Here is a 22,855-nt window from a genome sequence, read left to right on the forward strand (position 1 = left end):
GTTCAGTAGAAAAACAGATTCACTGAACCCTCAGGATTCACAGTAGTTCTGACCGCTGATACAACTTTAGCATGTCAAGATCATCTCTCTTTAGCTCAGTTTGAAGACCTATAATGACTGGAAACTTTGCTGATACCAAATATTCATGATTTGTTCCCATCTATCATGGCTACCACATTACCATTTCAGTTTAGTTGGTTAAATATTACCACATCAGGTCAACTGTTTAAATAAAGAATAAAGGAAACCACGCTCAGTGTGGAAACAGAATGTTAGGTATGCCTTGCCATCAAATATCAATAAATTCCTTGTCAGTTGTCTAAATTAGAAAATTATCTTGATGAAAATCAAGAGAGGTGACTATTATTTAATCATTCCTTGGGGAAAGGGAGGGGGAGGTGGAAAGAAAGACAGAGATGGAGACAGAGAGACAGAGGAGACAGAGAAGAAGGGAGAGGGAGAGGGAGAGGGAGAGGGAGAGAGACAGAGAGAGAGAGAGAGAGAGAGAGAGAGAGAGAGAGAGAGAGAGAGAGAGAGAGAGAGAGAGAGAGAAAATCTAAAAAAAAAAGTTAGGGTCTTAATTTAAATCCAGTACAACAGCAATAGACTGGTAGAATTTTTACATAAAACATCTAAAATCCACCTTTTGAACATCGCCTTATCCTGTTGCTTTGGGAAAGCAACTATAACAGAAAGTCAAGAGTTCTAGCACCACCTTGGAAAGGACAAAAATGAAGGGAGTTGCAGTCATATGGCTTCAGGCAAAGTCCTCTACTTTCTCTTTGTCTCCCAAACACTTTCTCCACTAGGAGGTAAGTCAGCAGTAAAGACACATGGTACAATAAATAAGTTTGGGGTTTTAGTGTTGCTGTATGGTTTGATTATTCTCAATTAAGGTTCAGCTTTGATGTCTCATTACAGAATAGAAAAGCCCCTGGGTTTTTAAAGACAGTGCCTGACAAAGTCACAGGAGCACAGCACAAGTTCTGAAAGATTTATCCCAAGGGGAAAGGTTCTGAGTATGGGCCTAGCAGCAGACTGGACATCTGCTGCCCCAGAACCAGCCTAATTAAATATAAACAGGTATCCACAGAAAGTTGGCTATCTGAGCGTGAGGGCTTTTCTGACCACAGGAGTTTATAAAGATTATCTCCACTAAGGCAAAACAAAATAATGGAATCTGCAATATATTGTCTTAGCAACCTATTAATTTTTAAAATTTGAAACATTTCTCCTGTATATCCTTCCCTCTTCCTACCATTGCCACCACCCTACTGTAAGATGCCACTCTGATCAATAACTTCCTCCCTCCTTGATTCCAGCCTGTTCCCCCTCCAGGCCACCTTACATACCTTCAACATCATTTACATCTTATTTTCTTCCATCATCATCATTACCACGACATTAGTATAGCACTTACGAAGTGCCAGGCACTGCATTAGTATAAATGCAGATTTATACATCTTATCCCATTTGATCCTCACAATAACCCTGGAAGGTAGGTGCTAGTATCTTTGTCATTTTACAGTTGAGAAAATTGAGGCAGAGAAGTTAGATATTCCAAATCTCCCTCTTCCCTATTGCATTAAGCCTAAACCCACCCCCAATTTTCAAAACTCTTCAGATTATGACCCCTCACCACTATCAGCCTTTATTTGCTGCAGCTTCTGAACATAAACTCTCTGCTCTAAGCCTTGCCTTCATTCCCACCTTGGGGCATTTTCTGATGTCTCTTCCTTCACCTGGAACTATCTCCTTTCTCTATTTTGCCTATTCACATTCTATACATTTTTTTAGGCTCAGACCAACTCTTTCTACCCAACTATAACTTTCTTTAACAACTTGAACCTTCAATGATTTTTATTTCCCTCCCTCTCCCCTACCTTCCCTTCCTTTCCTTCTCCCTTCTTTCCTTCTTTCATTCCTTCCTTTCTCCCTTCCTTCCCTCCCTCCCTTCTTTCCTTCCTTTCCTCCCTTCCCCTTCCCTTTCTCCTTCCTTCTTGTCTCCCTCTCCCTTCCCTTCCCTAATAAGAGTGCAACACTCACAGGTCCCACCCTTTGACCTTATCTGTTTCCATCTTGGCCCAGACAGCCTCTACTTGGGTACCCTGGTGATCTCATATTGATGCCACACAGTGCAGACAGCTGATCGACATAGTCCACAATAGTTCAGAAATCTGAAATTCAAGAGACAGGCCAGGTTTGACCTACGCCACCATCATACCAACTCCCCTCATCAATTCTTTCTTCTGGACACCCATGACACTATTAAATTCAATGTACTGTAATGGGAAGAGCACCAGGTTTGGAACCAAAGGATCTTCCTTCAAATTCTCATTCACTTCTATGGAATTTTGGATAAATCACTTCCCCTCTTGGGGCTCTGATTTGTAACAGGAGGGCTGGATGATACAATTTGTGTGATCTTTCACAGCTCTAAATGCCGAGATCCTAGAGCATGCTGTCTTGTGTGAAATAGTTTTGCTGTTGATAGTGATTATTTCAATTATGATATATATGAATTCCTTAAGGACAGAGAGGGACTCTTTTTATATATTTATATTCTCCATAACACCCCTCATTACAGGGCCTTGGACATCATAAGGCTTATGACAAATATTAATTAACTGGTTAATTGACTGATTGAGAAACGTCATGAAAACACACGAGGAATTAATTTCTGGGGCGTTTGGGGGGTTTTAGAGGCTGCCTAAGTGTGACTTAGTCAGAGAGCCACTGGGTGTCACTGTTACTTCACCACATACCAAATAGGGCTGAAATTTAGCAAGGTACGGTTTGAAACATCGGTTAGTTTTTGAATATTCTCTCTCTGTTATAGGTAGAGATCTATGTTAGATGTTAGGGACCATGGTAAAGAAGGGAACCAGGTACTGGGTTAGATAGAGTGCTGAGTCTGGAGTCAGGAAGACCTGAATTCAAAACTGGCCTTAGACACTTATGCACTATGTGACTCTGAATAAGTCATTTAACTGCTGTCTGCCTCAGTTTCCTCAACTGTAAAATGGGGATAATCATAGTACCTACCTCCTCAGATTATTCTGAGGATTAAATAAGATAATGGTGGCATAGTGGATAGAATGCTGAGCCTGGAGTTAGGGAGACTCATCTTTGTAAGTTCAAATCTGGCTCTATGACCCTGGACAAGTCATTTCACCCTATTTGCCTCAGTTCCTCATCTGTAAAATGAGCTGGAAAAGGGAATGACAAACTATTCCAGAATCTCTACGAAGGAAACCCCAAATAGAGTCACAAAGAGTTGGAAACAACTGAGAATGCCTGAACAACAAAACTGTTGTTGTTGTTATGATTTCATCCAGCAATAATATCAGTCATTCATCCAGATCCAAAAATTAAAAAAATTTCAAAACACAAGAGAAAGTAATATATCAGTCCTCAAAGAATTCACAGTAGAATGAGGGAGATCAAAGAAATCCTTGGAAAGTACTCTTGATATACTTCCCCACCCCAGGTGAAGATGCTGCCACTTGAACAACAGTCACATAAGAAAACTCCCCAGGCACTGTTGGGTGCAGGTGTTTGATACTGTTGCTCCACTTTTGGGCACCTTATATAGGAGTCACATTCAAATGCCCAAGAGTCAAGTCAATGACTCTTCTTTAGGCACCTAAGATGTGTTCATGCTAGCCTGGAAGTTCTGGGAGATCAGGGACCACTGATTATGCAAACCCATCTCCCCTAGCACCTTCACCAGGGCTCCCTACACACAGTTAGTACTTAATGCAAGTTTGTTGGGCGTAAGGGGAATAAATGAATTCCATTTTGAAAGATACAGAAAAGTATAAGGTATGGTATCTGTTTTCCAAGGGCTTAGAATCTAGTAGAGTTGAAATTTCAGTGGAACAAATTCAGACTACACTTAAGTGAGAAAAAATCCCAAAAATAAGAGCTATACAAAAGTAGAATGTGCTGCTCCAAGTAGCAGTGGCAGAACCGGACTTGGCCTTTGTTAAGAAGTTAGATGACCAGGAGTGGTGGCCTAGGGGCAGCTGAGGCTGGTAGATCTCATGAGTTCTAGTACTGACTCGAACTGACTGAGGGTCCACTCTAAAGATGGTGAGCCCCCAGGCAGTGGAGAACCACTTAGCCATCTAAGGAGAGGAAAACTGGCCCAGGTGGGAAAGAAAAATCTTGAGATTGGGTTCATGAGTGGTCATTGCACTTTCAGACTGGGCAAGATAAGGGGTTCTAGTCTCAGAAAAAGAAAAAAAAGAGTAGCAGATGACTATTTGTTAGAAATACTGTCAGAAGTGATTCTTGGTCAAATGGGAGTTGAAGCAGACCACCACTAAGGTCCTTTCTAATTCTGAGATTCTGGGGCAACTAGATTCATCAAAAGCAGTTCAACATTGGTTAAGTGACTATGATGATGAAGGTAGGTCTGCCCATTCTACCTTGACTGAAAAGCCCCACTTGCCACTCAAATGAGATATGAAAATCTGTAACGTAGCCTATGTAACAGCTCCTGAGTAGCCATATGTAGAACACATATGACTTCAGGTCCAAGGTCCAGTTTCTGTGGCTGGATGAGTTATTCACCAGGGCATTAATCCCAGCCAAAAAAACCAAAAAACAAAACCCAACAATTTCCCCATTGAAATGAGATTATTTACTTATAAAATGCTCAACATAGGGAGAGGAAGGATTTAAAATAGTTCTTTCTCCATCTAGACACCCCACACTCCTGCATGCACACAGCTCCTTTGAATGCCATACTTTTCTTCCTTCACTATTAATTAAATATCTACCATGTACAGAGCATCATACCAAGCAGTAGAGAGGTACAAAGTCTAGATGAGACAGAATGTTTTCCTTCATGGACCTCACAGACTAGCAGCAAGGTTAAATAGAATCACAGATAATTGTAAGACACTGTAATACCCAAGTGTCTTAGTAGGGTATATATCAGATTGCTGTGTGAATTCCAAGGGAGAAAACTGAAGCCAGTTACTTTTCTGGTGCAAGATATGGGCAACTGAATATCTTATCCTCTCCCTAGCTCTCAGCTAACAGGCTCTGTGCCTTCATTCAAGAGTTTCCTTATTGGCTAACTAACTGGTTTAGCTAATTGTTAATTGTTCATTGTAGTTGTCAACTGTAGTTAACTGTTAGTAGCTGATCAATGAAATCAATGATCAAATTAAAGAATTAAATCATATTTACTTAGTAAATACTTTGTACAAAGCACCACAGGGATATTATAGCACCTAAGACCTAACTAAGCCAGTGCCCCAAGGTGTGTATGGTCTGACTGGAAAGATTAAGAGGTGAACACATAACAGGATGACTAAGACAAGAGACAGTCTGTGGAAAGTACCAAATAAATGAAACTGACACTAATGTTTATAAAAACCCGGAGAGAGATAGGTTCTCAAAAATATTTGAAAGCTTGGCCAGAATGTTATCACAGAAAAGTTGTTTACTTCTTCTTAATGTGTAGTTAGCACCTTCTTTTATGTGAATTTGGGAGCTCAGATGACCACCTAAAATCCAACTTTCTTCAGGGAACTTACTGAATCTGTCTTAATTCTCATGCCTTGTCATTGTCGCATATTTCCTATTTATCCTCCATATAGTTTGACTGAATATAGTTGTTTTCAAGTTGTCTCCTCCATTAGACTGTGAACTACTCAAGGGCAGGGACAGTCTTTTTTGCCTTTCTTTGTATCCCCAGGGCTTAGCTCAGAGCCTGGCATGTAGTAATAGGTGCTTCATCAATGTCTATTGACTGACTGGTCAGGAAAGCCCTTGGACATAGAGAGGACTTTGAAGAGAGCTTAAAATGAGTTGGGAAAGGAAGGAAGGGCATTTCAAGCAGGAGAAAATGTCTGGAAGAAAGGCAAAGATGTGGCAACGGGCAAGATATATTCAAGACAAAGTGAGTGGACTAATCTGAGAAGACAGGGCAGGGATACACTATGGAGAATTTCAAATGCCAGGCTGAGAAGTTAGCTTTTAGTCATACAAGCAGGGGGAAAACATGCCTGGAAGCAGAACTAACACATGAGATGACCAAATCAAGATTCAAAGAGATCTTGCTCAGCTAGAACAGCAGGTAAGAAGTCATGAGATAAAAATGAATGAGATAGCATAGGTTAAAATATAAAAAGACAAATATGGTTAGGCATGAATTTATCCAAAAAAGTTGGGAGTGGGGATGGAAGGAGGGTTCAGTGAACTTTGAGCTTAGAATGAGTGAAACAGGACAGACCTAAAAAGCTAATATGATCTTAGCCACTGTGCCCCATGATGGGGAACTCCCTTGAATCAATGAAGGTTAGTATCTCCTCTACAACTTTTAATCTTAAAGAATTTCCTAGAGCACTGAGAGATTAGGTGTCTCCTCCAAGGTCCCCCAGCCAATGCTGAACTTAATTTGGTGAATTGAATGGTCACAGAACCTCAGAATTGGAAAGGACATGTCTTTGGCAGGCCTTGAACTGCGCTCTGTGACTTTAAGATATATAGGACTTTACCTGCTAAGCCATGCTGGTTCTTGCCCAGTTGCATTCCTGCTCATCTTAGATTGAGTTAAAAGAGACACAGCATCAAAAAAGAAAAAAAGATGCTGATAATATTTTATCAGTGAAACATTGATATATATATATATATGTGTGTGTGTGTGTGTGTGTGTGTGTGTGTATACGTATGTGTGTGTGTGTGTGTGTGTATATACAAAAGAAGTTCAGAAGGGAACACAGAAGCAAGGTAATGTTGGAACCACCATGTTAAATTTAACATATATACCAAAATAATAGAAATGTACTATGTCATCTGTGTGTCCTCTTTATTCTTCTTCGTATAAGGAAATAAAAATGCTTATATTTGTTATGTTAGTAAAATTCATAACAATAAAAAAAATTAGAGCAAAATGTCCGGGGATAAGGAGGTGAGTGCCCCACTGTACTCTGTCTGGTCAGACCCCACGGGAAGGGCACATTCTGAGCGCCGCATTTTAGTAAGGTCACTTCTCATCTGGAGAATGTCCACAAGAGGGCAACCACCAAGGGGGAAAGAATTTAAAATTCATGACACGTGAAAACTGGTTGAGGTTGAGCCTGGAGACACTTAGCCTGGAGGAGATGACATAAAGGAGACAATAGCTGTCTTCAAGTATGTGAAGCACTGTCAGGTGAAAGAGAAATTATTTATTCTTCTTTCTTTCTTTCAAATATATAACTTTTCTAAAAACTTTCCAACAATTGTTGTTATTGTTCAGTTGTGTCTGACTCTTCCTGACCCCATTTGGGGTTTTCTTGGCAAAGATACTGGAGTAGTTTGCCATTTCTTTCTCCAGCTTATTTTATAGAAGAGGAAACTGAGGCAAACAGGGTTGATGACTTGCCCAGGGACACGCAGCCAGTAAGTGTTTGAGGCCAGATTTGAACTCAGAAAGATAACTCTACCTGAACTCCAGACTGGCACTCTATCCACTCTTTAGCTGCTATTCTGACAATTAGAACTATCTAAAAGTCAAAGGGGTCACCCTCAGATGGGAGTGACTTTACCCCCAGCTTTAAGCAAGATTTATCATAAAGGGAATCCTTTGTCAGACACCAGTGTGACTAAATAGCTTTTGTCATCCCTTTCTCCTGCAAAATTTGGCAGTTCTGTGATTTTGTGATTGTCTCCTTGATGTTGCACTTACAGCCTTAATTCAGGCTAAATCCTAATCTCCGTCTATGTCCCAAAGATGTAGTGAGTATTATTACCCCACATCCAGGCAATAGGACCTCAGTACCCTACATCTCTATTATACTCTACAGTTTTTGAAGGGCTATTAACAGACATGACCTCATTTAATCCTTCTAAAAATCCCATGAGCTAGGCAGAGCAAGTATTAAGATCTCCATTTTGCTGATAAGGAAACAGACTTTAAGAGGCTGGCACGCTGCAAGTCATGAGACTAGCAAGTTACAGAGCCAGGCCTAAGCCTGGTTCTACATTGCCTTACTTCTCTTTGTCCTCTTCTGAACTTCTTTCCTCTCTCTTCTGTGTATTTTTGGGTCTGATTCTCCTCCCACTACACACTCAAAGTAGCCTGATCTAAGTTCAGAATGACCTGCCTAATTTGAGAGTCAATAATGAAAAGAGATCAAGGAGTACTCATGCCAAGCCAGTGGGCTGTGCCCATTAAGAGCCTCACTCTTACTCAGTGCCGACTACACCCAAGGTCCTCTGGAGTACAAAGTTAGAGAAGATACATTTACTCCCTTCAAGAGTGTCTTTTCCCAAGTCTTAACCCATTAATCTTTACTGAATTTTAGCTCTTAAGCAGCCATGTACATTCCACACAAGACGGACGTAGGAAAGTTAAACTTCAAAAGAGTAGGTAAGATTCGACTCAGAGAATTGTCCAGAGCTTTTTAGAACACACCTTCCTATAAGACTGTGGAATAATTTTGTTTTCACTGTTCTAGCCAAGTTGGAACAACTGAGGGATTAGCCACCTCCAAGGAATTCCAGAGCCTCATCTGGTTTTTAAAAGACTATAATGAAAAGAAGGTTACAAAAGGTGGGGTGGGGGAGGGAGGAGAGGGAGGGCAGCACATGCAGAGAACAGAATTTTTTTTCCAAAATATTTCTCTCCATTTCTGCCCATTGTCCTCTTTCTCCCATCAACTTGTATTCTGAATCAGAATCTTCAAAATTTAGGATGAACAAGGAAAATAACTGACAGTGCCCAACCAGAGTGGATGATGGTATAGTATAGAGTGAAATGTAAAACACTGTAGCCTTACTGAAATTTTAGTGTGGTTTTACATGAAGCAATATTGCAAACTTCCTTCTTCACCAGCAGAAATAGACATAATGGGGTGATGGAAGTAAGGCTACGTCTGGACCCCTTATAATAAGAAACTGGTTTTCTCTTTTCAGAAACCTTTCCTTCATTTTCTCTGATTGCTTTTCTTCAGTGGAAATTAGATTACGGACACATCATTTGCTCTCAGGTATGAGACAATCATATACATTATAAATTGCCCTGGATGACTTTCTATTTTCACATCTGAATAATGTGAAAAATATGGAAGGCAATATTTTTATTGCCCTTGATCTATATTTTAAAATTTCCTACAAATAAAATTCATGGAAGATTGCTAAAATGTTGCCCCACTAGAGTAGAAGGTCCTTGAGAACAGGGATTGTCTATTTATATTCCCTTATTAAGGGGGGGAAATGTATTTATATATGTATATACATACACATAATACATGCATTTGTGTATATCTATATGTATATGAATTTATATTCCTTTATGGCAAGTCACTTGATAAATGTTTGTTGACTTGACTTAAACAATGTGCCTTGTGACCAACCAGATTATTTGGCCTGCCATGCCCACCTGTATAGAGTTCTGATTACATTGGAAAATACTCTTCAAGACAGGGTGAAGTCATTGTTGGAAGTTATAATAAAAGTTATATATTTCCCAAAGTGACCAGGAACTGAGGATCACCTGGTTCTCAATTTTGATGTTTCAAATTGGCACAAATTGGCTCAATCACTTACCCGAGATCCTTTTTCAGGAAAACACTGGCAGACTGAACAATCTCGTCCTCCACAAAGACCGGAGTACTTCTTTCCACCCTAAAAGTTTAAAAAAAAAAAAGGTTGCTTAGCAGTAAGAGAGTTTGTTTTGGAATTAAAAGATATGAAACTACTCAGTCTAATTCACTCACTGGAATTTGATAAATTTTCCTTTTATCTTTCAAATCCATGAGGTCCCAATACCGAATCAGTCATACATACTGATCACTCAATCAAATTTGTGAAGCACCCACTAAATAGCCACTGTGCCACCTGTATGTTCATCCTTCTTGTCAAAGAAGACCATGCCATCAGAAAAATAATGACATGACTTGCACTTGACTTTGTTTTGAGTGAGGGAGGACTGTGAAGGTCACCAGCCTCACTTCTCCTCCAAAGCCATCTGAATCCAGTGACCAGATATTCATCAAGATGACTGGAGATGACCGAGGATGAGGCAATTGGGGTTAAGTGACTTGCCCAAAGTCACACAGCTAGTGAGTGTCAAGTGTCTGACATGAGATCTGAAGTCAGGTCCTCCTGACTCCTGCACTGGTGGTCTATCCACCTCACCACCTAGCTGCCCCTCACTAAATAGCCACACAGTGCTAGGCAATGAGGATTCAAAGACAAAAACAAAGAATTCCTGCCTTAAAGGAGTTTATATTCAACTCAATTCAATGTACACATATAAGTCAAAGCAATTTGCATAAAAAGAAAGCACAGGGTGTTTTGAGGGGGGTAGGGGGAATGGCTCTCTAGTGCAAAGGTGAATCAGGAAAAACTACATGTGGGAAATGATACTTGAACTGAACCAACCAAGAAAAAGGCAAGAGATTCTAAGAAGACGGAATGTATTTCATGAGTGGGAGCTAGCTTACACAAAGGCACAGTAATGGCAAATGGAACAATAGCAACACTTAATAACAGCTTCCATTTAAATAACACTTCTATGTTTGCAAAGTGCCTTACAAATATTATTGTCTTATTTGATCCTCACAATAACCTTGGAAAGTAGATATTATTATTATTATCCCCATTTTACAGATGAGGAAACTGAGGCAAATAGAGGTTAAGTGACTTGCCCAAGGTCACACAGTTACTGTCTGAGGTCAGATTTGAACTCACATCTTCCCGGATTCCAAGTCCACCAATTACTCTACCCACTGTGTCACTTAGTTTCAATGTATGACACAGAACAAGTGAGGGTGGAATATGGAGGATGTGAGAGACAAGAATATTTAATAAGTCTGGAGCCAAATTGTGATGGGCATGAAATGCCAAAAGGAGAAGTTAGAATTTTATCCAGCAGAAAATTGGGAGCTACTGGGGTTTATTAACTAAGAGAATGACATGGTCAAACTTGTGATGTAGGAAATAATATTGGTTTCTGTGTGGAGGGGGGTGGGGGAGGTGACTTGAGAAGGAATATAGTATAATAATCCAAGAGAGAAGGAAGTAAGCAGACTCCTAAAGACATTTAGTTCAAGGCAAGGAGATGCAATAAAATGGCAAATATCACCCAGAGAAAGCTGCTGAAGGCACCTGGTCATCAAATGCTTAACTAGGATCCATCTCTCTTTAGAATGAGTTATATAGCCATACAAGTAATAATGTGATTTGAAAGGCATGGGGGGGAAATTCTTCCTGCTCCCAATTTTCCACAGAAATTTTTCCTTCTCCTGACTACCACTGATGTCTCATTTCTATTACATTATAAATTCAGTCTTTGGATCTAAGACCTACTCCATGTCCAGATACAAAAACCACTCACAGAGGTAACTTACAGTCATTAATACTTTAGTGTGAATAAGTTTATCATCACTTTTCCAGTGTCAAGAGGGAAATCCATAGCATTGGACTATAAGGGTAAGAGGCAAAAATGGGAACAGTACGCTTAAACAAAAGGTTGTGCTTTCATCACAGGTCTCATCTACTGTCACCATCTAAGGAATTAAATAGTATCCTTTCCCCTAGATTTCCACCTTGGGACTACAGCTGTGTCCTGTCAGTACTTCTCTTCCGTAAGTGACTTACCAGAATATCACAAGCTCAGTCAACCATTAAGAGGACAAGTCTTACCTTGAACCATTAAAAGTACAAGACTTAACTGGCTATTCTGAGAGGAGTATTAGGGAAATCACATGTAGGTAAACAAATTACAGAAAAATCTCATAGTTCCAGAATTCAGCTTTGTCTACCTGGGTTTGGCTTCTGTTCCAACTTTCCTTAGATCACCCCCAGGACAGGCAAGTTCTCATTCTCAGCACTAAAAGAAGCAAGGTAGCTTTGGTAGCTAGTTCTCCAGTCACAAATCTGGAGATCAAACTAAAACCACTTCCCTTAAAGCAGTGCAAGACCTCAGTTGGTTGTGCCATCCACCCCAGGCCTCATTTCACTTCCACTTACCTACCTTTCTCCACTCCTTAATCCCTACAACATGACTATGAGATTCTCAGGGCAGCAAGATAGATAGATTGCCCAGCCTGAAGTCAGGAAGATTCATCTTCCTGAGCTCAAATCTAGCCTCAGTTACTTATTAGCTGTGTGACCCTGGGCAAGTCACTTAACCCTGTGTTTTCTCATCTGTAAATGAGTTGGAGAAGGAAATGGCAAACCATTCCAGTATCTTTGCCAAAAAAACTCCAAATGGAATCACAAAGTGTTGGACACAACTGAACAACAACAAAAGATAGTCTGACTTTACACAATTTCTTTCATAACACATTTCTTCTTCATATCTTGGCAGCTAACCCATCTGACCTACTCACCATTTTTCTATTTCCTTTCTGCCTGCCTCCAAAGAAAGTAGTTTAGTAAGTGTACAGCTACATTTAAAAGCCAAGAACATTTTCATAAACTAGCTGACTTATGGCCCAAAGGAAATATACCTACATTTGAAGAGGTGGGTTATTCCTCTCAGAAACCTGGTATGGGAGGTACTAGGTAAGCATCTTGAGTGTGGAGATAATGGAAAGGGTGGTGGGAAAAACTTCTGAACACAAAAATTCAGTGACTTAACCATTTTGTCTGAGAATCAGTGCTGATCTAAATATTGGTGCAAAAAGGTTTCTATTTTTTCCAAGGTTAATGTTTTGAAACCTAAGCCTGTGTTACAGTGTTATGGGAAGAGGCCCAAGCTCGGAATAGGGAGAAGAGGAAGCAAGAAGGAAGTCAGAAGGCCCAAGAAGATCTGAATTCTAATCCTTGCTCTGCCAACCAAGCATTAAACTCCAATTGTGTGCAAATTACTGTACTCAGAGGGTTAAGTATTATCTGATTTTTCTTCAAAGACTGTTCCACTTTTTATCTATGCAATTTTTTGCAAACCATTTTACCCCCTCACAGTCCTCCTCATTCAGTTTTCCTGAAAAAGGCTCTCAAGTCAGTGATTGAACAGTCAGTTTGGATAAAGTAAGCACCACTTGGAAGCACTGAAATTAACAAATGAGGGGTTGGGGGGTGGAACTAGATGATCTCTTAGGTCCCTCTTAGCTCTAACACAACTGATACTGTGATCCCTGGGCTTCAATTTACTCATCCATAACATGAAGGATTTAAGCAGATTACCTCTGAATTCCCTTCTATCAATGCCATCCCATACTTCCTGTTAATTGGCCAGTTCCCAACAGTGCATAACATGCAAATCATTCCTCCACCTGGATACACACACACACACATACACACCCCTCCACTTCTTTTCTTTAAGGCAATGGGATTAAGTGACTTGCCCAGGATCACACAGTTAGTGTCTGAGGCTAAATTGAACTCAGGTCCTCCTGACTTCATGACTAGTGTCCTATACACTGTACCACCCAGCTGCCCCACACATCTCCATTTCAATGTCACTGTCCATATTTCTTCCAAAGAAAAAAAAGTGGTTGAAGAATATGTAAAAATAAAAATTCAATTAAATATTATTCAGTAAGGCTACATATTTAAACAAACTCTATGTATTCCAAAACTACACAAGTGAAAATGTTGTCACAATTGGACAATTTAAACAAAAATGTATTTGAAATTTAAAAAAAATGCCCAAGTCCCAAGTAACTCATTATCTTCAAATGCAGAAACATTAAGTTCAGTCAGTAGAGACTCATAATAAGATTTTTTTAAAAAATATTTCCAGTCAAATCATAACTACAGTCAAACACATAGGTAACCTGAACACTTGGGTCATTTGGGGTTGGGATACAGTTACTATGTGTTCAGTGAAATCTCTACAGGACAATGGATATACATGCAACTTGGTCATACTGGCAAGAAAGTTTCTTTTTACTTCCATTCTTAATAAAAGATTTGTGGCAAATGATTATTTTGCTACATTTTAAGGAAGTGGCCACTTAAATGGTTGATAGTGGCTACTAAAGACAGATGACCATGTTTGCTACAGACTAGAGAAACAAAATAACAGATGATAACAGGATCTCAAATTTACTGGCTCTTTCAGAGGAAAAGGGGATCTCAGAGGTCTCCTAGGCCACTGACATGACTACAAGGAGACAGAATCAGTATTCAAAGACAGGTTCTCTGACTATGATCTTTAAACATTTTTCCTGCCAATTGAACACCATTGTAAGAATAAAACAAATTCTAAGATCTAGTCTTCTAAAATAATGTATACATGTATTCTATTATTAATTTATCTACTGACATGATTTCATCAATAAGAAGAGCTACCTATCAGTGTGGAAACTTCCTCAAAAATACAGTTTAGGAACTGGTTCACAGTTAACCATCTTAGGGAATCACCCAGGGGCACTGAGAAGAGAGTGACTTGTCCAAGGTCACACAGCCAGTATACATCAGAGGGCAATACTTGCACTCAGTCCTTCCTGTTTCCCAAGCCAAACCTCTAACCACTTCCATAATACCTCTCCTGGTATATAATTTAGAAACAACAAAGCTATTAAATTAGACAAATTTTAAAAATATAAATAGTGGTCACTTAGGTGGCAATATAATGGGATATAGTCTCAAAGACAAATATCTCAGAATCTCTAAATAAAGAATAAAGGATGGTTCACTTAGTCTGAAGAATTTAAAGAGATAACTGAGAGGCAGTGAGGCATGTATGACTAAAGTCTCAACTGAAGCCCAAGTTTCCTCATCTGTAAAATGGGGAGAATATTTGCACTGTTTACCTCATTGGGCTGTTGGGAAAAGAACTCAGTAAAACTCCTAGCTCTCTCTGAGTTATTGTTACGACTACCTTTGAAGTATTGGAAGTTCAAGTAAAAGTCATTTTAGGCCTTTCTCTTTTATTCAATTCCCAAGATACTAATTTGTTCCTCATATGTATCATTCTTTCTCAAAATCTGAGGGAATTATAACACGAGTAGGTATAGCCTTTTTGAAATTTCAAAGTGTTCTTAATCTGTTATCTTTCTTCATATCTTATTAGGTTGAATTCAAAGAGTTCATCTGGTTGAACATTCATTTTACAGAGGAAAAACTGATGCTCAGGAAAGACTTGTCCAAGGTCACCCAGCTAGTTAGTAACAACATTGCAGCTAGAACCCAGTTCAGTGCTCTCTTGACATTAGATCAAATTGCCACTGAGAATTACCATATCAGATGGATTGGATAGATATCACCGCCCCCATTTTACAACTGAGGAAACAGAAGTATAGAAATATTAAGTAACTTTCTCAAAATCACGTAACATTTGGTGGCAGATTAGGAATAGGGCCAAAGTCTTGGAACTCCTAGTTAAAAGTGTTTCCCACTATATCACACTGGAAAGAGAAGGGGGAGGGAATGAACTTCTGTTTTGTTTGGCTTTCTTATTACTTTGTAAAATTCACAAAAATGTATGCACAGAATCAAAAGCCTGAGAATAATCTCCAATCAATATACTTACCCCATAAACTTGTTGTATAGAAAAGAGAATAATTACAAGCGACCTGACAAAAAGAAAAATCCAGTTTAGTTTAAATTGTTCACTCTAATGCAAAACAAAATAGAAATGAATAAAGAAGGTGAATTTGCAGGAGCCTTTCCTCAGTCTCTAGCAGATTTCTTGTCAAGAAGATGCAAACTCTCAGACCTGGTTCTCGGCCACTGACTATTTCCAGTTTAACTCTGGGTTTAGCACTTTGCTAGGTGCTATAGACTACATAAAGTAAAGGATATGGTCCCTATCCTCAATGAGCTTATGGTTGTATTTGGAAAATCAGGCAAATGAACATGAAATAACTTGGGGACAATGGAACACAACAGATACCTACCTAAGTGCTAAGTTATATGGGTCAGACAGACCCTAAAGTACTTCTGGAATATAGAGTCAACAGTGAGAGCTGATGTAGTTAGAGAAAGTTTCAGGAAGGAGTTAGATGGGTGGATTGGGGGTAGCTTAGGCTAGGTTTTGGAAGTTAGGTAAAAGAGAAAGGGGATGATATTCCAGGCAAGGGAAAAAACATAGAGAAAGAACATGACTTGAAAGTTCAGGGGGTGGGAGGTGAGATTTGATTTATTAGACAATAGGGAATTATTGCAAGTTCTGAGTAGAAGACTGACATGAAAAAAGCAGAATTTCATACATTTGTTGTTATAAAATAATACTGTGACATAAGAAAAGATGACTGAAGATTTCTAAGAGGCATGGGAAGACTTACATGAACTGATACAGAGTGAAAGAAGCAGATTCAGGAAAACAAAATAATGATTAAGCAAAGTAAATAGAAAGGGAAAAAAGAAGAGAATTTGAATGCTCAAGTGGAGGAAAAACTGCTCCTTTCCCTGTTGACAAAGGTGGGTACTGTATGGTTGTGAAATACTCCCTGTACCTTTTGGGCATGTTTTTAAATTATTTTTTTTTCACAAGGGATGGCTTACTGGTAGGAATGGGGAGCAAGGGACATATTGAAAATAAAGGTGATGTAAAATAAATAAAATCAACAAAGCAATAAAAATGACTTCAAAATAGCACACATTTATATAGGTTTTCTGGTTAACAAAATGCTTTCACTCCCACAATCTCCTTTCCCTCACAAAAACCTTGGAGGTAGGTAGCCTAAGCATTATTCCTATTCTGGATATGAAGAAACTGAGGTACAGACTTATATGATTGTAGACTTACAAGTTGAAAGGGCCCTGCAAAGTCATCTAGTCTGACCCCTTCATTTCACAAGTAAGATAAGAGAGGTACAGAGTTTGCCCAAGGTCCCCAAAATAGCAAAAGGCATCACTGGGGTTTGAAACCGTGCTGTCTGATTATGGGACCAAAGTTTTACCATGGTACCTTAAGTGACTCATTCAAGATTCCCTCCTCCTTTTTTGGTTCATTCCTTTATTCTTTCTTTCTTCCAAAGTCTTTTGTCTTAAGTAAACATTCTTTCCCCACTCTTAAAGCAATCTCTTTGAGCTGCTGATAAGCTCAATTTAAATAGATGAAGGCAAAGGAGAATCTAAGGCATGCATAGACCTGAAACTCAATGGGATTTTTTTTTTATTTAGAAGTAGTCTATATAGCGAGCTCTTTATCCTATAATAAAGTCTTGCAACATCACAACTGGCTAATTTGGAACATATGAAAATTCTTAAAAGAACTAAGTCGGCATTGGCCTCTATCCACCAGCAAATTAAAGCATAGACGCAGGAAGTGTGTGGAGAGGTGGTGAGGTTTCAATATTTAAGAGTAAACTTTGAACACAGATTTGTAAGTTATTACTCAGTTTACTCTCAGTGATGGCTAGCTATTATACTTACGTATGGCAGTTAGTTTTCATATACATTATCTCATTCTCTTCTCACAAGAATACTGTGAGATGGTAGGGCACTTATTATCCCCATTTTACTGGTGAAAAAGTGAGGTCTATGAGGGGAAATGATTGGCCCAAGTCACAGCAGAGACAGAGTTAGAAATAAGTCTTCTCATCAGTTAATTGTCACGTTCATGAAGTCAAAATGCTTCTAAACAGCCTGTTCTTATTGCAGTATGTAATTGAAAGTAATGAATCTCTAATTCCTCATAAAAATAAGCAATAATATTGACTTTCCATCAGTCTTTTCTGTAATTAGTCCTAACCTGGACTTATTCTGCATAACTCCAGAGGCAAGAATAAGTCCTACTGGAACCTAGTTACTGAGAGGCAAATTTTGAGTAAATAGAAGGGGAAGGAGGAGTACATATAAGGAAGCAGTAAATATAAGGGGAAGGTGATGCTTTTCACATGTTATTTCGTTTGGTCCTCACAACAAACCTGTTATCTCTATTTCACAGTTGAGGAAACTGAGGCAAACAGAAGTTAAATGACTTGTCCGGGATCACACAGCTAGTAAGTGTGTGAGATTGGAATTGAATTCAGGTCTTCCCAATTCAACCCCAGCACTCAGTCCACCCAGTACAGAATATTCAACACAAATAGCTCTGTCCAGCATTGAAATGGATGAATTCACGATGTTTCGGGGATAATTCTTTTGGTTGTTTATACCCCAGCAAGTAGCAAAAAATCTAGCCCATAGTAGGTACTTAGTGATACTTGTTGATTGACTAGCTGATGAAGTAATGACTTCTATCAGTACTTAAAAAAAAAAGCTGGATAGCCTTCTGTTGTACATCTTGCAAAGAGGATTTATATACCAGTCAGGGAGTCGAACTTAATGACATTTAAAGTCCTTTCTAAGTTAGATTTACTTAGTTCTTTCAAAGGAAGAGGAACCCCTCTTCTCCAGCAAAATTGTGTGATTTACCTAATTTTTATAATTATTTAACATTCACAATATATTGTATTATTGGCTAAAGGTTTTGAATTTAATTTGCCAGGTTAGGCCTCACACCAGCATGATGAAATGTATTGTCTTAACTATTTTATCTATGAGGGAAGTGCACATTGAGGACATATACAAATTATTCTCCAGTCAGAGGGAATTACAGGCAGAGTTGCAATTTAAACTCCAATTTTAACAAATATACAATACTTTGAAAAGCTTAAAGGATTATATGTATATATGTATAGGTGCATATGCATATATACACACACACATATATATATACAAAAACATATATGCATAAAAATGTGCACACACCTGTATATACATACAGTCCTTTATATATGTGCATTATGTATGCATATATAGCAGATGTTAATGTTATTAATATTATTATTGCATTCCTTGATGATTTTTGTCTGCTGAATTATGCTATATTTTAACTGAGGACAACATTGCTTTTTAATTAATATTTAAAAGAAAAAAAGATCCGCTCAGGACAGTGTGAATAAAGTACGCATTAGTTTACCTTTAGTTTATAGGATTCACTTTTACAAAAATCATTTTTACAAAAGCAGAAAGCATGCAAGTAACAGTTGTCTATATAATGCCCAGGTTTCAGAGAGTGTGGTATATGAGAATAGATGGGCACAGCCATGACACTTACCAAGGACCCATTACAAACTGTTTAAGCCATCTGAAACAGCACTTCATTAATGCCATTCGCACTAATGACTTCCAATTCAAGTCTTCACTTCCTATAAAGGTCCTCAGTCAGTCTTTCTTTCCATTCGCATGAATCTTGTCTCTAAGCGATAACCTATGTAGTCCTGCTTTGAAATCTGTATATATTAAGAAGAAAAATTTTCTTAAAAACAGTATGTTTGCTGTTGGTTATTCAATATTTCATTATTCACATTATAATGAGCAAAATATCCTTCTGAGGACTGATTCAACAAACAGCCTTTTTAAGGAATTACCTTACTCTCTTTTTGTAGGATATTTAAATTCAATAAACATTATTGGAAGAAATCATATTCATGCTAAATTTGCTTTTTTTTTTAACATGCAACCACCACGTACTGGAACTAGAAAGAACTTTAGAGATCTAGACCAACCTCCCACCTTACAGGTGGAGCAACTAAGGCCCAGGGAAGTACAATAACTTGCCCAAAGTAATACAAATAATTAGTGGTAGAGGTCACATAATATATATATGTGTATGAATATATATGCATATATACATTACATGTACGTTTTATATTATTAACATATGTGTATGTAGATATGTATGTACCTGCATGCCTATATATACTTATACACATATGTGTGTGTGTATGTATGTTTTTAGCAATAGGGACATGGATGCCAGTACTACAAATATCACTTACATACACCAAGTCATTGTTTTCATTTGCGAACTTTTTTGTGAGTGAAATTCTCTTGGCTTTTTATACTCTTTTGTTGCCTGGGAATAATAAATAAATATCATTTATTTATTTTTATTTATTTAAAATAAATCCAATGAAAACTGACCATTCAGTGGGCATTCCTTACGTGCTTACCAAGTTCTGAGCACTGTGCTAGGTGCTGGAGATACAAGGATATAAATCAAACAGTCCCAGCCCTCAAGGATCTTCCAGCTTATGAGGAAGAAGCCATGTATACATATCAGGTCTTTTGACCAAGCTCAAAGGAGACCTTGATTGTAGAGGCTTAGAAGGAAATGCTTACTGTTTGTCCTTTGTTCTCAAAGAGGACCAGTGATGTCAAAAAGATGATGTCCCTACAGGGAAGATAAGCTGATCTTGATCCACTCTCTTCTCCAGTTCAGCTTCCCCTCCCCTCCCACCTTTGAAAAGAAAAAGGATGTGTTTGTAGGAGAGTTGAGAAAGTAGAGACTTGAGAGTGGAGAAAGGAGAAAAAAATGGGGAGACAGGAGAGGTGGGTATAGTTGCAGGCAGGTGGAGACCACAGAAGCACAGAAGTGGGAAGCTGCTGAGATAAGTCCTAAAAGCCTTTTAGAGAATGGCAGGAATCTATAGCAGTAAGAGTCAGTCAAGGGGGGTTGGGAGAAGGGGAGACAGACAGAGAGAGAAAGAGAGACAGACAGACAGAAAGAGAGAGGGGGGGGAGAGAGAGAGAGAGAGAGAGAGAGAGAGAGAGAGAGAGAGAGAGAGAGAGAGAGAGAGAGAGAGATTGAAAGCTAGTTTAGGACATCAAAGTGGAAGAGAGGGACACTGACGTGTGTGTGTGTGTGTGTGTGTGTGTGTGTGTGTGTGTGTACGTATTCACAGTAATGAAAGGGGGAGGAATCACTAGTACTTCAGGGGATCAGGAAAGGTCTCATGTAGGACATGGCACTTGAGCTAAGCTTCAAAAGAAAGTAGAGATTCTAAATGGATGAGATGAGGAGGAAATAAGGAAATACATCCCAGGCATGTGCCACAGACTGTGCAAAAGCACAGAGACTGGAGATCAAATATTATGTGCACAGAACAAGAAGAAGGCTAGTTTGGCTGAAATGATGACTACTTAAAGGGGAGTAATGTATAATTAAGCTGGAAAGGTTAATTACAGTACTTTGTATTTTATTAGACTAGGAAAAAAATATATGTGTGTATGTGTATAAATATATGTGTATAGTTGTATATATATATTATTAAATAAATAAATAGATTAAACATATATACATATGTTATTAAGCAGTACCTATATAATAGACTTAATATCTACATGAATATGTACATGAAAGCATGTTAAAAAATTAAATTTGAAGTCTCATCCTTCAGTTTAAATGACTGAAAAGGGTAGACATTTGGAAACTTTGTCCCTCAGGGGAACAGGATGAAAACTGAAACAGATGTTGATGATGAAGTTGCAAAAAGCTATTTTTAAATTGCTGGCTAAACTCTTGGTAAACGAACTCCGTGCTGCATTGAGGAGAGACTGGCTTGCTGAATAAGTGGCAGAACAACATTCCAGAAGACAGTTTCCAAATGAACCTGACCAGAAATTAAGTTGTTTGGCAAACTTCTGTTGGGGTCAGGCAGACAGATTACTGATCTTTTTCTGTCTAGAAACATTTGACTATAAATATTTTTTTGTCTCAAATAGGATTAAACCAGTAATACCTGAAGTAAGAATCAATGATTTTATATGTCTTTAATATGTTGGAGGTAAAAAACAAATATTTTAATCATTTCTAGCTTTGTTCACTATCTTAAGTGGAAAGCTGACACTGTACATCCAAAAAGAGAAGATGGTAGTTGATGGCTGTAATTTGAACAAAATGACGTAATTAATGATTGTTATTTTAACAAAAATAAAGCACCATTATTGCTCTTGGCTATCTAATAGTTAACCATAATGTCTAATTTTTGCTTTTGCCATCTATACTTTTGCTATGTGGGGAGAATAGGGCAAGAAAAGGTCAAGGCTTCCAAATGGCCTGTGAACTTTGAAGAAATGGTGGGGGAAAAAATTACAAGAAAAAAGAAAAGAAAATAAAAGAAATGGTAGAAGAGGAGATCAGAGATTTATTGTATATCTATCTCTATCTCTCCCTAAAGATCATTTGAAAAATAAGAACTCTGAGGTTTCCTTCAGCTTTCAGTCCCATGACCCTATGACCTCTTCCTATCCTCCATATCTTCCTTCAGTTATCCAGACTTTCCCCTCCCTAACGAATTAAATTTCTTCCAAGTGATGCCACCACCCCCTTCTCTTTTCCCTCAGCCCCAAATTAGATATACCTAATTCTGGACTGAAGTAGTTTGGTAGAAAAATAGAGTTGTGGATCTGGAGTTAAGAAGACCTGAGTTCAAATCCTGACTCACCCATTTACTATTATGTTACGTATTGGTTATATGTAAGTTTCTGAGCCTGCTTCTTCATCTGTAAAATGTGAATGATAAGAGCACCTACATTATGGGGTCATTTTAAGAATCAGACAAGTTTATATGTAAACTTTAAAGTGCTATACAAAAATTAGCTATTATTACTGGGGGAAAGGGTCATATACTCCAAAAGAGTCTTTAGTCAATGGAGTATAATTGGACTTGGAGCCAGAAGACCTGAGTTCAAAACCTACCTTAGAAGTATGTACTAGGTTATGCTCCTAGGTGAATTATTTGGTGTCTCTGAGACTCATTTTTCTATCTCTTGTAAGATTCAAATGATCTAATGTCTATGAAGTGCTTTGCAAACCCTCCAGAGCCATATAACTGTGAGCTATTATTATTATTTCAAATCATTATAGTCCTCTGTTTGCCTCAGTTTCCTTATCTGTAAAATGAGGATGATATTAGCACCTACCTCCCAAGATTGTTGTGAGAATCAAATGAGATCATTGTAAAGCACAATTCCTGACACAAAATAAGCGCTATATAAGTGTGAGTTATTATTTGTTATTATTATTATCATCCTGATAGATGGCTTGTTTCCCTTATGCCTGATTGCCCATCTGCTTAAACAAGGCCACCCTGCTTCTAGATCTCCGTGGTGCCAAAAATAATTGAGTTTGTGATGGGCTGACTGCTGCTATGTCTCATGGAGGCAACTATGATAAAGGAGT

At 38.4% G+C, this 22,855-nt stretch overlaps 1 protein-coding gene across 3 annotated transcripts in view; it reads right to left on the bottom strand.

The window, feature by feature from the left end:
* COL4A4 (collagen type IV alpha 4 chain) overlaps positions 1-22,855 on the bottom strand; it is a 141,873-nt gene that overhangs the window by 106,569 nt on the left and 12,449 nt on the right. For all 3 annotated transcript variants that reach the window (XR_011968995.1, XM_072617989.1, XM_072617990.1), the window contains 3 exons: positions 18,947-19,121; positions 15,431-15,473; positions 9,550-9,627 (listed from right to left, as the gene is read on the bottom strand). Coding sequence is in view for 2 of the 3 variants with exons in the window: in XM_072617989.1 (XP_072474090.1) it covers positions 9,550-9,627; positions 15,431-15,473; positions 18,947-19,002 (177 nt within the window). In the remaining variant the exon portion in view is untranslated. The remainder of the gene's footprint in view (positions 1-9,549; positions 9,628-15,430; positions 15,474-18,946; positions 19,122-22,855) is intronic.

The sequence above is a fragment of the Notamacropus eugenii genome, chromosome 6, assembly GCF_028372415.1.
Source record: "Notamacropus eugenii isolate mMacEug1 chromosome 6, mMacEug1.pri_v2, whole genome shotgun sequence".
NCBI classification, from domain to species: domain Eukaryota; kingdom Metazoa; phylum Chordata; class Mammalia; order Diprotodontia; family Macropodidae; genus Notamacropus; species Notamacropus eugenii.